The sequence below is a fragment of the Lonchura striata genome, chromosome 1A, assembly GCF_050655825.1.
Source record: "Lonchura striata isolate lonStrDom1 chromosome 1A, ASM5065582v1, whole genome shotgun sequence".
Taxonomy (NCBI): Eukaryota; Metazoa; Chordata; class Aves; order Passeriformes; family Estrildidae; genus Lonchura; species Lonchura striata.
In genome coordinates, this window is record NC_140741.1 from 60000137 (window position 1) to 60014443 (window position 14307).

The 14307-nt window shown below is 44.2% G+C and overlaps 1 protein-coding gene across 2 annotated transcripts; it reads right to left on the reverse strand.

The window, feature by feature from the left end:
- Positions 1–1393: 1393 nt before the first annotated feature.
- Positions 1394–12503, reverse strand: PDE6H (phosphodiesterase 6H). Of its 2 annotated transcripts, none has more exons than XM_021552740.4 (4): positions 11812–12503; positions 6996–7182; positions 6700–6740; positions 1394–5839 (listed from the first exon to the last, which is right to left on the reverse strand). In XM_021552740.4, the coding sequence occupies exons 2-4, from the start codon at positions 7133–7135 to the stop codon at positions 5763–5765; spliced, it is 258 nt and encodes an 85-aa protein (XP_021408415.1). In that variant the 5' UTR covers positions 7136–7182; positions 11812–12503; the 3' UTR covers positions 1394–5762. The 2 variants fall into 2 exon arrangements, with proteins under 2 accessions (XP_021408415.1, XP_077639256.1); XM_077783130.2 differs by lacking the exon at positions 11812–12503 and adding an exon at positions 10253–11392.
- Positions 12504–14307: the final 1804 nt, after the last annotated feature.

Consider the following 14307-nt stretch of genomic DNA (forward strand, 5'->3'; position numbering starts at 1 on the left):
GAATTGGCCTTGCCTTCCATCTGCCTATAGCCTGTTTGTCCCTCTAGAGCCTCTGTAAACCTGCCTAGGTCATACTTCCAAGAGATGTGTTCCAGCAGCCTTCAATGGTGAGGGTTTTAACGATCCTGGGATTTCTATCTGTTGCTCCTTTTGGTGTCCTGTCCTCCTCCAGAGGTGAGGAGAAGGAAAACAAGGGTTTATCAAGTTCTCCTAATAATGCAAGACACAGATTTTCCCACTGATGTTATTCCTGCATACCTACTCTGTCACCCATGATTACAGGGTCAGTATGGTGGTAGTCTGGAGCTCCCACCCTTTGATGCGTTTTTCTCCAAGCTATCTTGGATAGACAACTGCACAGCCTTCCTGGATGGTTGTGCAGCCACTGCCTCCCAGAGAGAGCAAGGTCTTTTGTAAGGGACCAAGTTCAGCTTGCTCAGTGCTTTATAAATTATTTGTGCCTTGTGTGGATGCTCTTCTTCAGTATCATAACAGGTTCCGAATTCCTTCAAGTGCTCCTTGGCCAGCTACTATACCCTCCCTGTCTGGCAGAGACCACAGGGCAAAGCCTGTATACAGTTTTGGCAAACAGCTTTCTGGGGCTTCACCACATTCCTTCCCTGTGTTTTCCATGTTCTTGAAGGTAGCTTTCCTTCCTGTGGATTTTTCCTGTGCTGACCACTGTCCTGACCAAGGTCTCAGGGTGCCAAAAGCATTCTTCATTCTCAGTGCCTTCCTGTCTAAAGTCCTCACTCTTCACAGTGCACTGTAGTTCATCTATTTCTGTCATATCCCTTGTCTGCTCTGACATCTGGACAGTCTGTTGTATGCTGAGTATGTGCTGATGATTGCTATGCTCAGCCACTTCATTTACAGCCTCAGGAATGTGAGAGGCCCTCAGAAAAATGCCAGAGGCAAGAATGTGTTTGAAAATTCCTGAAGGCTTTGATAGAGAAGGTATTATTTTCACCCAGGAGGAGCAGCAACAACAAAATTCTCACCATAGTTATGCTAAACTTCAAGAAGAGGAATAACATAAAATGTGAGAGCACATGTTAAAGGTAAGTTGAAAGTTGCAGCTGACAGAATTCAATTGTTATGTACCCCCAGCAGAGAGCCTTCAGCCATCCCACTCCCTCCAGGTAGATCACAGTTGGTGTGGAAAAAGCTCAGAGCCATAAATCCTCCGTGCCTTGGGCTGTCAGGACAAACTTTGGAGGTGCAAGTGCCTAAAATTAGGGTACTAAGTTGATTCCAGCTTCAAAAACCCTGACAGCACTATGGGGACTGGGAATATGGCTTCAAAGTTAAGCAGTCTGGTATGAGGAAGTTCCAGACTTGAGCACATTTATAAGCATGTGATACGATCTTTTATTTTAATTGCATAATCTTATGTTCTTTTTTTTTTTTTTTTTTTTTTTTTTTTTTTTTAATTTCAAATCTGCCCGGATTTGCATCACAGTGGTGTGGTGATGCTGAAACAGACTGTTGGCTGGAATAACCTGCCCACCCTATGGAGCATTACATAAATGCTCTCAAAAATAGACTTCTTGTTCCTCAGATCTCCAGGCTGAGGCCCTGGATCTCACTGTCTGAGTGAGATCTGACTCAGAGAGAATGAGATTCACTAATGAGTACTTACAGCTGCAACCACAACTAATGGCAGCTGCATTTTAAACTTCAAGATAAAATGTTAAGTACTCTGAAAAATCAAGTATTGAAGACTTAAAGGTGATGGGTGCTCTCAATTTACCTAACTCTCAAAATCCCATTTATAAAATAGAAAAGTACCCCACAAAACACAGAGTGGTATTTCCAGGGTTCATTTTTTAGCCTACTCCTTAGTGATCAATACCATAGGAAGATGTGACAGTGGCTTGATACTGAATGAGGTGCTGATTTGAAAACTGTTGGAGGGTGGTAATTTTGCACTAGTGGTCTTCAGATCTCCTGAGGAATTCAGCTTACACTGAGGGTTTGTTTTATTTTTTTAATTTTTATTTATTTTTAACTGAGATTTCTGAGGTGATTTAGATTGGAGGAGGGGAGGGCTGAGGGAGGGAGAGGGAAGCAAGACAAGTGCTTCTCACTTTTCACAAGGTTCATTCTTCTTTTCTTACAGAGATTTGGGTTTAATTAACTTTTTCACTAGAGTCAGAAACTGGGGTCAGCAATGATGGGACTCAAAATTTGGTTACGGCTTTAAGTAGACATAATTATGTGAGAAGATGCTTTTCTGTCTTTCAAAATGTGGTTGGAAAGGGGTTTATAAAAAGCTTTCACAGAGGGAGTCCTGGACAACTCATACTCACAGGATAGAGAACATTCAAAGACAAAAGACTTCCAATTGGACACACAGTAATGAGTTGCAAGAAAAAAACTCCAAAGGTGGCACAAAAGAAAACACTTCTAAAGCTGAGATTTGACAGCATAACACAAGAAGGCAATTAGACTTGACCATCTTGAAACCCCTGTGGACACCTAGAAAGTTCAGCAACAGAAAGAAACAAGAGGAGATGAGCGTTTGCAGCTCTGTCTTGGCAATGAGAAGGAACTAAGTGGCATTCACATCTCAGCAATTTTTTGCTATAGGGTAGAAAACATGCTGACATTAATTTGCACAGAGTCCTAGAAGATGTAACTGGCCAAAAGACTTCAGCCTGAAGAGAATCATGTGCAGCACTTTTGGGAGAATATACCAGTCATCACTCAGGAAAAAACTAGTGCTCAGATGATATCACAGCCAGTCTTTATTGCCTATTGTTCGGGGATAAATAGCTGGTTATCTCTAATGAGAGGTGATAAGTGACTTTCGGAGCTTTCCCCAGGAAAGGAAAGGATTTCAGAAGGAAAATCCAAGTCATCTGCCTTTCCCTGGCTGTATTTTTTAAGCAAGTCAGACTACATTATTGAGATTTTTAAAACATTTTTTATTAATTTTTATTCCTTTTTATATGTTTTTATAGTAAAATAACAGAGAATAACATATTACAATGCATATAGACTGAAGTCCTTCAACAAACTGCTTTAACACATTTGCTTTCTTGCACCATAGCCATCTCTCACTGGAAAATGGAAATTTCAGGAATTATGGCTCATTAGAAAAAAACTCAGAACCTCAGACAAAACAACTGTGAGTGTGTTTTAAGACTCTTATTCTAATCCTCAAAATTCCTTACAAGTAAGGGAATGAATGTGATTCCTATTAATGAATAGAAATTATTCTTAAAATAACTAACATATTCTGTTGGCTCAAAACATCCATCTTCTGATACAGCTCATCAGCCAGGTATGAGAGCTGGGTTATGTGTACATTCTTGTTGGACTCCTGTAGGAAGGAGAACTGAGAAGTTCTCTGATGGGAACAGGGGCTATGGCAATCAGATGTGGAACTACACCAGGATCTTCTGATTTGCTAAAACTTCAGTCCCTGGACTAAGGAGAATTTTGCTTGTACCCCAGTATTTTCTGACAAAGTATCTCACTGTCTGTGGACTGTTTTCCCAAGGTCTGGGAAGAAGAGGGAACAAAAGGATGAATTAAAATTTCCTTATCTTTTTTTTTTTTTGTCATGCTTAAAAAAGCTTTAAAAAGGGAAAACTCCATTAAAATAGAGGCATCCAGCTTGAAGGATTCAAGACTGGATCTAATGGGTCTTTTCCCAGAGAGAAGAAGACAGACTGAGAAGGTGGAATAAGGATCATATGTAACAGGATGGCATAATGGGAGGGAGAGGATAAGAGTATTTCCATACAAACATTCACATTTAACTGCAGAAGGAGAAGGCTAGTACATGGGCTTAAAAAAAAAAAAATCAGTTCCCTATCATAAAAGCTAAATAAAATGTCATTTATATAAAGAACACTTAGGGAAAGAAGAAAAGCATTAAAAGGTGAGAAAGGCAGGAAAAGCTGGAATAAGTGGAAAGGACAGACTGCCTCTGCCCAAGGAAATAGCTGTGGGCTGCAATTAACTAAATGGTACACGACTTCTGCACTGTGAGAGTGCTGCAGTTCTGAACCACTCCTTGGCTTACTGCTGTGTCTAATGGCAGGAGTGCTGAATAATAAAAACTGTACTCTGGACTGCCAACAGGAATTAATTTCCTTTAGCTTTTGGTGCTCAAGCTATATTTTAACTGAAAATTGCTAGCTTTTATTTCTGGAATAACAGTAACAGATAACTATGGCACCGCCATGGATTTATAGCAATGCTTTATGCGTGGGGATCAATTGTTTAGACAGGATTTGCTCTCCTTGCCACAATCACTCCCTGCTCCCATGAACATGTTCAGCATAGGAGATAAGATAGGGGGAGGCAGTTCTTATGCAATGAGGCTTCTTAAGCTAAAGGCGATGACTCCTTTTCTGAATATTATATATTCACATAATACACCTCCTCTTATGAATATTATGTAGCTACAATAAACTTGCTCCTTGCCTGCAAACAAGCCAGAAGCCTTTCCTTAATGCCAGGGCCACAGGGAATCTGGGTGCCTTCCCTGAACATTTAAGTGGTTGTGGGTGCCTCACCACTCAGCTGCCAGACACCAGCAGACACAGATCGATGGGGTTAAGTGGATTCGCTCTGTGCTTGCCTGCATGTACACATTCTACCCTTCCCTACCTCCCCCCTTGCTCTGCTGTTACTTCTCTCTGGGGACACCGTTTGCCTGCTTGTCCAAACAAGTTCCAGAGCTTGAAATTGCCAGGGAGTGAACAGACAAAAGCCTTCTTACTTATGAGGGGCAGGGTTAAGGGAGACTTGTCCTATGCTAAATACAGGGAAGAGGGAGCAATTACTGCAATATCATTTTCTGTTGCATGTGGCAGGACCGCTGGCACAGTCTGGTGACAGAGCATAAGGATTCTCTGTCTTAATAAGCAGCAAGCATGTCCTGGGGAAGCAAATGTCTCATGTAAATATGTATTGGCATGGGGACAAGTGTCACACAGGGCTTCCCATCAAAGGAGAGGAAATGCAGCATCATTTGGGGGGCTGCTTCTTTGGAACTGCAACCACAAAGGAATGAATAATAGGATTAATTCACTTAGCTATTGATCTCAGACACACACATTTTCATTTGACATTATGAGAACAGCCAGACTCTCATGGTTCATAGCCTGTGGGCAGTACAGCAGAGACAGCATTTGCAAGCCCTTTTTTCCCTATTTGCTGATGAGGTAAATCTTAGCAGCATGTTCCTTATGGAGAGCTGCTGGGGAAGGATCTCCTATGGAAAGCAGCCTAATGTCTGGGACTAGTGACTCTAATGCTGTTCTCTACAGATGTACTCTGAGCAAATAATTGGTGGCCCAAATAACACAGGGATCTACCCATGGAAATTCTATATAAAAAGCTGAAGAAAGGGAGGGAAGGAAGAAAACAGACTGATTTCATTAGGTCTGGACATACATGCACACAATATCTCAGCTAATCAGGGAAAAAGTTCAGATACAACCTCTCTGTATCACCATAAATATTGAGGATCTATGACAGTGAGAGAAGAAAGAATATGGTGCAGGGAGACATTAAGACATTTTTCAGTAGTTTCATCACATAGAACATTATGTCTGTTCAGGGTCCCAATAACTTCTTCACCAAATTAATCTGCAAAGTTAAGTTTCTCATAGTTAGCTCTTACAAAACCACCCTGCCCATAAGCAAGTGGACACAAGGGCCAAAAGTAAGTGTCAAAGGTGGTAAAGACCATGCTGGGATCTGTGGAGTCACCAGGTGACATGAGTAGAGATGCTGACACCTTAGATGATCCCAAACTGGGCCAGCTCATGCAGTTCCAGATGGCTGAAAGCTTCCCATGGGCAAATCACGGTGATATCTGCAAAAGAGGGAAAATGACAAATGTGCTCTCGTAGTCCAATGCACTCCTTGGATTTATTTTTTGTTAATGGAAAGGCTGATTTACTCAGGAAATGTTAAGAAGAATGAAATTCCTTTTGAAGGTTAAATGGGCAGATGAGCATTTCCAATCTGGTACTACCTGTCAGACCAAACCAGATCAGTGTACTTTCTCTCCGTGAGCAAAAGCAAGCCAGCAGTTCCTAGTCTCTTCAGAGACTATGTAAACTTGTGTAAAAGTTAATTCCAGTTATGTGGTTTCTCCTGTTCTTACAAAGTACCTGCAGCCAAACTGTGATCTCCTTGAAGACATTTGCAGTTTTAGATCAGATGCTGAATAATTTGACCTACAATATTCAGGATCTGTAACTCTACCAATTCTTCAAAGTTCTGACTGGCTACAGCTTATCCAGTGCATGTTTCTCAATCCCAGATGGGTACATAAAATTCTTAAAATTAGGATTCTGATGACCACACAAATACTTCACCATCTGGGATTTAGTTTCTGTGATTTTTTGGTATTAATAGCTTAGCATTTAACATTTATTTGAGAATCTCATGCTGCAGAAATTCTTAGCCAGAGTATTAGCAGAAAACAAACAAGCACTTCTGAAGCCCAATGTAGACATATTCTGAAGCTGAAGCATACATAAATATGTAGTGTATGTAAGCATAAGCATGAATGTGGCAGCTTGGGGAGGCAGAACTAGTGTTCCCTGTGACCCTGAGAGCTGCAGACAGGCCAGGGAAACAGAGGCACCCCAGAATCCTCTCCCATGATCAAGTCTGTCTGTGCTAGTACTAAAGCAGCACATGACAACAACATCCTGCAGAACTTACCTGTGCCCAACCCCTCCATGCCTGGGATGTCATCTCCAAACCTAGGAGAGAAAAGAGCAGGTAAGGAGTGAGTTTGGGGCAGCAGAAAGGAAAGGGGAGATGCCCTAAACCCCCAGCCAAGGAAGAAGAATTGTGGGTAGGGGATAGAAGAGAAGCAGCTCCAGGCTAGAGAGCTGAGGGGGCAGGGGAGGAGCCCCTTCTGGCTCCTTGCCCAAGGGAAGACACACAGAAGCACAATGTTGCAGTGAGGAGCTACTCAACTAGCACGGTTTCTTTTCTTTCCAAAATTCCCTTACCCTCTTACTCCTTTTTTGGGGGGCTTGCTCTTGAACTGCCTTGTCTGTCTCTGCTTGAACTTGGGAGGACCCTTGCGCGGTGTTGTGGGGCCGGTTGGAGCATCTCCAGTGTTGAGGTTGGCGGCTGGGGTCTCACTCATCGCTGGGCTGTGTGCAGCAGGCACGTGCCTCTCTCAGATCCCTCTGTCTGCAAGATAACAGCAAGGACTGGCACAACACTCTCCTTATCTTTTCTAGGTATCAGTAGTCAGATGACAGAATTATGGAAAATATAATTGTGACAGGATTAAAGATAATGGTATTAAAGATAAAGAAAGATTGTAATCTGTACAAATTAGGCAGGATAGAGCTGCCTTTCATCTGGCATGCTAGAGTTAAGATGCCAAACAAAGAGCATTTGAGCCAAGGCCAAAAAGACATTTACCTCATGGTGCAATGTCTTGCAGAGTCATGAAGACTGATACCTTCATTTGTCTCAAACACAGTTGCACTCTTGGACACAGGCTGCTGCAGAAGCTTGCCCCACAATTTAGGTAAAATAGAAGTTTCATGCCAATATTGGTTTTTTTTTCCCAGCTACCCTTAGAATAGCATTGCTGAGGTTTTTGCATACTGGTTCATGAACCGGACTACTACAGGAGCCACAAAGACACACGCATGGCTTAGAGAAATATCCTGTCCTTGGGAATCACCATGATATACTTCACCTATTCTCATACTTGTGCCTAAGCATTACCTTTAGGACACTGATGGACATGGGATGCTGGGCTAGATGGGTCCTTTGGCTGGAGCTGCAATTAGGGCCCAATGTTTGTCAATACCAAACTTGTGGGAAATAGCACAAGATCATTGCAAGATTACACAGAAGGCCAAGGCAATGCACTAGAGACAATCTTTTAATCAGAAGTTAATTTCACACATTTCTCAGGATTTAGAGGAGTGAAGCCTGTAACTTTCTCCAGGATGTGCCCACTTTTGTATTTTTGAGCATTATATTACATGTGCTGACCCCTCTTCACCACACTGTATGAGCCAAACTCCACAGGAGATAAATAGTTATCAGGGATCAATTTCTGTTTGGGAGGTATGTCTCCTGTCTTGGAAGAACTCTGCACTCTGAGCCTTTTGCTTCCTTCCCAGAGAGGACAGCTATAACTCTCACCACTGCCCAAAGGGAAGCTTCCAGCCCTTCATCAAATTTTGTGCTAATTAGTATGCCATTAGTATTTTAATGGTCTGAACAAGTGAATTTATGAATAAAAATAAATGCAACTTCTTTCTTTCTTCCTTGAAGTCATGTTCTTTGCCATGACTGTTATATATCTCCTATCTCCAGGTGTTCATCCCCGTGCATCCAGGCTGATGTAATCGCTGATGGAATTAACTTCAGGATTTGGTTCTAAAGGCTAATCTCATTAGGTCACCATAGTACTCTGGCTTAATCCCTAACATCACCTGCCATGACACTCTGGATTTCTAATCTCGGAACTATAAATACCATCAAAGATTTTTTTCCTTAGTCTAAAGAGAGTTCATTCCTTTGTCCTGAAATAGGCAGAGCATTGGAAAGCAAATCCTTATATACAAGGAGAAAGATCATCTGAGCAAGTCTCCTATGTCACTTCCACATCTATACAAGGTGAAGAGCCATATTTCTGTATCTGTGGCAGTCTGGAAATATTTCATCCAGGGCATCTTTCCATCTGTGGTGGCAGTAGGATGGTTCCAAATGATAGCACCTAGAGGCAGGCTAGTTCTTCTGTCGCTTGTGGTCAGGCTTCTGTCTCAGCTGTAATATCCCAAGCAGGAGACTGGACAGGTTCCAGCAGCCCCAAATGGAGCAGCAGATGGTTATGTCTGAAGCTGAAGTATGCACAGATGCTATTCCCCCGCGTGTAACACAATGCTTCCTAAGCACACACTGTGCCCACAAACACAAGGATCAGCTCAAACTGTGGAAGTTACTTATTTGGCTGCCATCTCTGCAGTGCCTGAACAGTTGCCCAGTATTTACAGCTTTCTCTTTTTCCTCAAGCATGGTGGCAGAACAGGCAAACACTGTCACCTTCTTCTTTTACAGCATGAGAATTGAAACGCAGTGATAGGTATGACCTGTACTGCACTGCTGGGAGGAGAGATGAAATCTTTTGACTCACAGATTTTTTTGGGCCAGACTGAGAGATGAAGGCATTTTGCTTCCAAAACAAAGACAGAATTTGGTCCCTCTCTGTTACTCAGGATGGGGAAAAATTCAGATGATACTGCCCTACTACAGAAATGCTTTGCATCAGAAAGCTGCTCCCCACCATGTCTGCTAATGTGCCAAAATCTATTATAATGTTTGCCTCAGGTGCAATTTTCATCAGTAAGTTGTCTATCTCAGTGTTAGACCCCCACTTCTGAACTAAAAGAGATGTGCATCCACTTTAAAGCACCATGTTAATCCAAGTTACTTGGCACTCCTCTTGAGGGCTAGTCCCAAAAGTACAGCAGAGAAAACAATCTAGCTAACAGATTTCCACCCCTTGGGACTGACATCCAAAACTTGAAAGATGCATTTGACCTCCGTCTCCAACTGAATTCCTGCCTGCTTCAATAATCTTTACTATGCACTGGCATGTTACCTTAACAGCATGACTTTGAAGGTCAAAACATCTTAAATCCTTGAGTCCACATTTTGCCCCTGACTTCACTCAATAGAGGAATATCTAATGGAAAGATTCAGCCATTGAAGTTTCTTTTTTCCCCAGTCTGAAGTAGTTGTATCCATTTCCCAGATATTCAATAACCCAGGATTTGGTAGGAAAAAGGATCTGCACAAATCGTACTTCTCTCACCTGCATGAATTCAATAAAGAGCACTGAATGAAACTATTAGCTAGGAACATTTTCAACATTAGGGACAATTCTAATTTCTTCATTACTAATCTGCTTCTGTATTCTCCATGCATCACTAAAAAACAACAGAGAATGGAAAGCAACCCTAATGTCACATAACAACTTTCCTCTTGCCACTGAAATCAAGCTATCTTTCCACCATGGAGCTGGTGGGTCTTGTTTGCCATCATTAGAGTCAAAGAATTCTCCGTGCTGGAGTGGGCCCAGCCCCACAGCATGGAACCTGCCCCAGTTCCCACACCTTGGGAACAAACTGCTCATACACACAGCCAGACAAGCACCCCAGGATCACAGATAAGAAAGAAATGCCAGTAGCAGCTTCTTCCCATGGGAATTTCACAGCCTTTTGTCTTACCATACCTGGTTACTTGGATAGTCCTTGGTACCAGATCAAACAGGTGGCTTGATAAATGTTTTGAGTCTCCTCTAGATCTCTGCAAGAGCTATGCTGCCTTCTCCCAGTGTTTCCTGGTCTGCCAGAGCTCTTTTGCTTCTGCCAGCACCAGCTGGCAGCTCCTGGGCAAGAACTGATGTCTGTGGATACAAAGACTGTTGAGGCATAAGATCCTATGCCATGTACTTCCTCTGCTCCCTCCTCTGATGAGGTGTTACCTAATTGCCCCTGACAGCATTTCTGCTCAGTCAAGGGCTTAATCCTCTAGGTAAGAGCTTTGCTTGCCTCTGAATGCTAATTATACCTAATACACATTAATGGGCTTATCTCAGTTGCGTCAGAAATCCCACCTCGGGGTTGTTGGCCAGGTTAATCATCCTTCTTTTAGTTTTATTTAAATTTAAAGGGGCTTGAATACTACTGACAAATGCTGACTCTTTAATCTGCCCCATCCTTAATATCTAACTCTCTGTGGAAAATGACCCTGGCAGATAATGTAGACGCCTCACTTGATCTTCTTTTCAGACCATATTGGTGTAGGAACTCATCTCCCCCGTCCAAAGCTTTCAAACATACAGATTCCTCCATGTGAGCTTGTCATGCGCTGCCTCAGGGTGTCAGACACAGAAACTCTGTAAGCCATGGCCCTCCATGCAGATATTCTTGCAGAGACATACATCCTTGTGCTCGCGTTGTTTTTATGAGTTTTTTGCATGCTCAGCTCTTGGCCTCGGGAGAGCCAGTAGCATCATATCCTTTCAGGCTTTTGTCAGGCAGTATCAAATCCAGGGCCTCTGAGGAGTCTCACAGCTCCAGTCTCAATTGCTTGAGGTGGCTAATCATAGTGATGGGGAAACGTCCATGCAGGTTCAGCCCTTTCTGCTCCTGTGTCTTACACAGGATTTCAAATCCTTCATCCTGGCAGCAGTTTTAAGACCAAGAACAGGTGAAAGAGGATGCACTCTAAGAGACAGAAACTCATTTCCAGTAGAACTGTATTCCCAAATGGGGATCACTGGAAAGACTATCCACATTGAAAGAAGGGATTCAGTAACAGCAGAGGTACAGCATCAGGTTATAAATTCCTCATTGGTGTGCCCTGCAGGTGTGGCTGGGCACGGGGGCAGGAAACACCAGCTGCCCGTCCCAGCTGCTCCTCAGTGCTGCTCTCATGCACACTCAGCCAGCTGAGGACACAAGGCAAGGGGGTTCCGGGGAGCCCCAGCCGAGGGGTGACCAGCATGAGGAACTGAGCAGCCCCTGCTTGTGCAGCTGGGGAACTTTGATACAAATCACTGCAGCAGCACCTGCCCTAATTATACGGGAAGAAGAAAACAACCACGCAAGAATCATAACTCCTTCTCCCAGCTGCTGGATCTGTTCACTCTCTCCAAGTACAAACATCCAAATTTTTCCCCCATGGAGTTTTACTTGGACTTTTCTCTCCCCTGGGTTTTTCAGCTAGTTTCTTTTTCATTCCCCTCTCCCCCCTTGCTAATGCTTTGAGCTCCTGGGGAACACTTACAGTGCCAAGGGCTCCTCTTGTAAATCATTCAACTCCCGACCTCCAGCCTGCGTAGAAAGAGTCTCGAGGTGTCGTTTGTCCTCCAGATATACCCTGCCACCAGGTGACATCAGGGCATCAGTTGTGGGCGGGCATCCACATGGCAGGGGTGAAATGAGGGGAGCACGGTGAGACCAGAGCTGTACAGGCACAGCTCCAGCAAGGTCTGAAGGAGCAGCAGAGCCTCGGCACATGCCTGAGGGGTGACGTGCCCCTTTCTGCAAGAAGGTTGTGTCTTCTCTGGAGCTTCTGGGGGGACGTCTCTGGAGAAGCAAAGAGAAATAAAGAAATAACCTGCCCTTTGAGTGGTGCTTCTTCTTAGGAACATACGTGTGTGCACATGTCAGGGAAGGGGAGATTCCCAATCCCTCTCCTGTGCTGGTGAATGCCCTGAGGGATTTCCAGTAAACTTCCCAGAGGTGCTTCAGGGGCAAAGACACACCTTACAGAGTGATGCACACAGCTAGCCCAGTGTTAACAGGGCTGAGTCCGCTCAAGGAAGTCATAGGGAATGCTGCTGGGACACTGCCAGGGCTCTAGTGATACTGATGGGAAGGCAGGGAGAGAATGGGAACATCTGTGTTGCACATGGGTGGCCAAACAGTCCCTCCTGAGACCCAAGGTGTTGGGCTGAGGTAACAGCTAGGTCTCATCTGGCTACCAGTAGCATTGCTACTGTGAGTGCCCCCAGAGGTAGAGCTCAGCCCATACTCCAGCCCATCACAACTCCATGTGTGGTAATGCTTACTATTTTATACCCAGTCCTTGGTATCTCCCATGTGTTTTAATAGCCTGTTGTAACTGCCTGGAAGATCAGTGTCAGAAATGTGGAAAGAGTTGGTGGAGTCTCAGGGTGAAAAGAGAAGGTCCAGAGTCCTGCAAAAAGGTGCTGGAAGATTATCCTCATCCTCAGCTGCAGCAGTGCCTCAGCCATGGCCTGTAACTTGTTGGAGGTAAAACCACAAGGTTAACAACCCTCAGGGGCTCTTGGCTCTAGTGAAGCACCTCACACTTACCCTTGCTGAGCATCCACCTCACTGCACAAGATCAGGGCTGGCAGGACTGAGAATAACCCCTGTAAATGGAGGAGCAGCAGGAGAATCAGAGAAACACAAGGGCAGAAGAAAACAAATGTGTGGGTTTGTTTATGATGGATGGGATTTGCCTTTGGGTGGGGTTGGAGGAGGGGATTTTGCAGCAGCCAAGCCAGCCAGGGGTGTGACTGTGTGGACCAAGAGGGGACAGTCTCTCACTGATGGGACAGCTCCTGGCAAGGAACACTGGTGCTGAGCAAGGGTCCCATAGCTGAGGCATCTGACCTTTCAGATGGCTGAAGTTAGACAAGATAAATCCTTCAGTGAGACTCTTAGCTTACATTGGAAAAATCAATAAGGTCCTAGCCCTTGAGTGGGCACTGAGAGGCTGGGAAGTAAATCCTAGATGTAGCTGAGAGGCTTTCCATCTAGCAGAGAAGGAGCAAACACACATTCCCGCACATTTAAGACAATCACACAGCTTTCAGAGGCTTGTGCAGTAATTTCTGGGCACAGGAAAGAGAACGGGGGCAGCATCTTGTTGTCATTCTCTCTTTCCCTGTGATGACTAGAACTTGTATACAATGTGTGGAGATTGATTGCACTCATCCTCATCTGACAGCAGAAGTGATTACTGTGGGCAGGGACCTGCTTGTGTAGATATAGAGGTGCAGCCTGCTGGCAGCAGACTCACTCCCATCCCTGCTGCTCATTCCCATGCCTCCATCTGCTGCAGATAGGTTTCCAGGGACTCCCCCTCCCCTTCTGCCCTTTTCTATGCAGGTGAAGTTGCTGGGGAAATCAGCTGTACAGCCTTGTACTGCTCTTTCTTGAGGCTTAAAAATTTACATATGTTCAGGCTGTTTGTTTTCAAAATACTCCCTTTGTTTTCCTGTTTTTCCAATGAAATCTGTCTTGCTTCCTTTTTACAAAAAGTGGACTGTGGGAAAAAAAAATTTCCATGGTATCACATGAAGTTATTTTTTTTACCACTGACAAAATGTGACAGAAACTCCCTAAATGGCCCCACTGCTCATGTTCTTTCTTATCTCCTAGGATTATCAGTCCTCTCTCTCCATCCATACTCTTTCTATCCCTTTCCCTCACAACGTGGGTGACATTTACTTTGCAGAGTGTGGGTGCACAGCTTCCTATCAGAGCAGGAGGCACCTGCTTCATGTTTGTGTCTGGCTGCTGCACCAGATGGATGACAAGTCCTGCCCAGGGACTGAGAACCCAATCCCTGTCCCTCCCTGCCCAGGCTTTTCTTCCCCAGAAAAGCCAGTGCCAACTTTTTTGGCCACAACTGTTGCCATTCGATCCAGAGCAGAGCTGCAGCAGAAACCATGTGGTGGTAGCAGGAATGCAGTCCTCATGGCCTCAAAGGAAAACTCTGGAGCTTCATCACCTCCAGCCAGATTAT

Excerpts from the sequence above, each read along its gene's own strand:
- PDE6H (XM_021552740.4), bottom strand. The coding sequence starts at position 7,135 with ATGAGTGAGACCCCAGCCGCCAACCTCAACACTGGAGATGCTCCAACC. Across the intron at positions 6,741-6,995 it reads CCCAAAAAAGGAGTAAGAGG|GTTTGGAGATGACATCCCAG; the intron begins GTAAGGGAATTT and ends TTTCTCTCCTAG. Across the intron at positions 5,840-6,699 it reads CATGGAGGGGTTGGGCACAG|ATATCACCGTGATTTGCCCA; the intron begins GTAAGTTCTGCA and ends CCTCTTTTGCAG.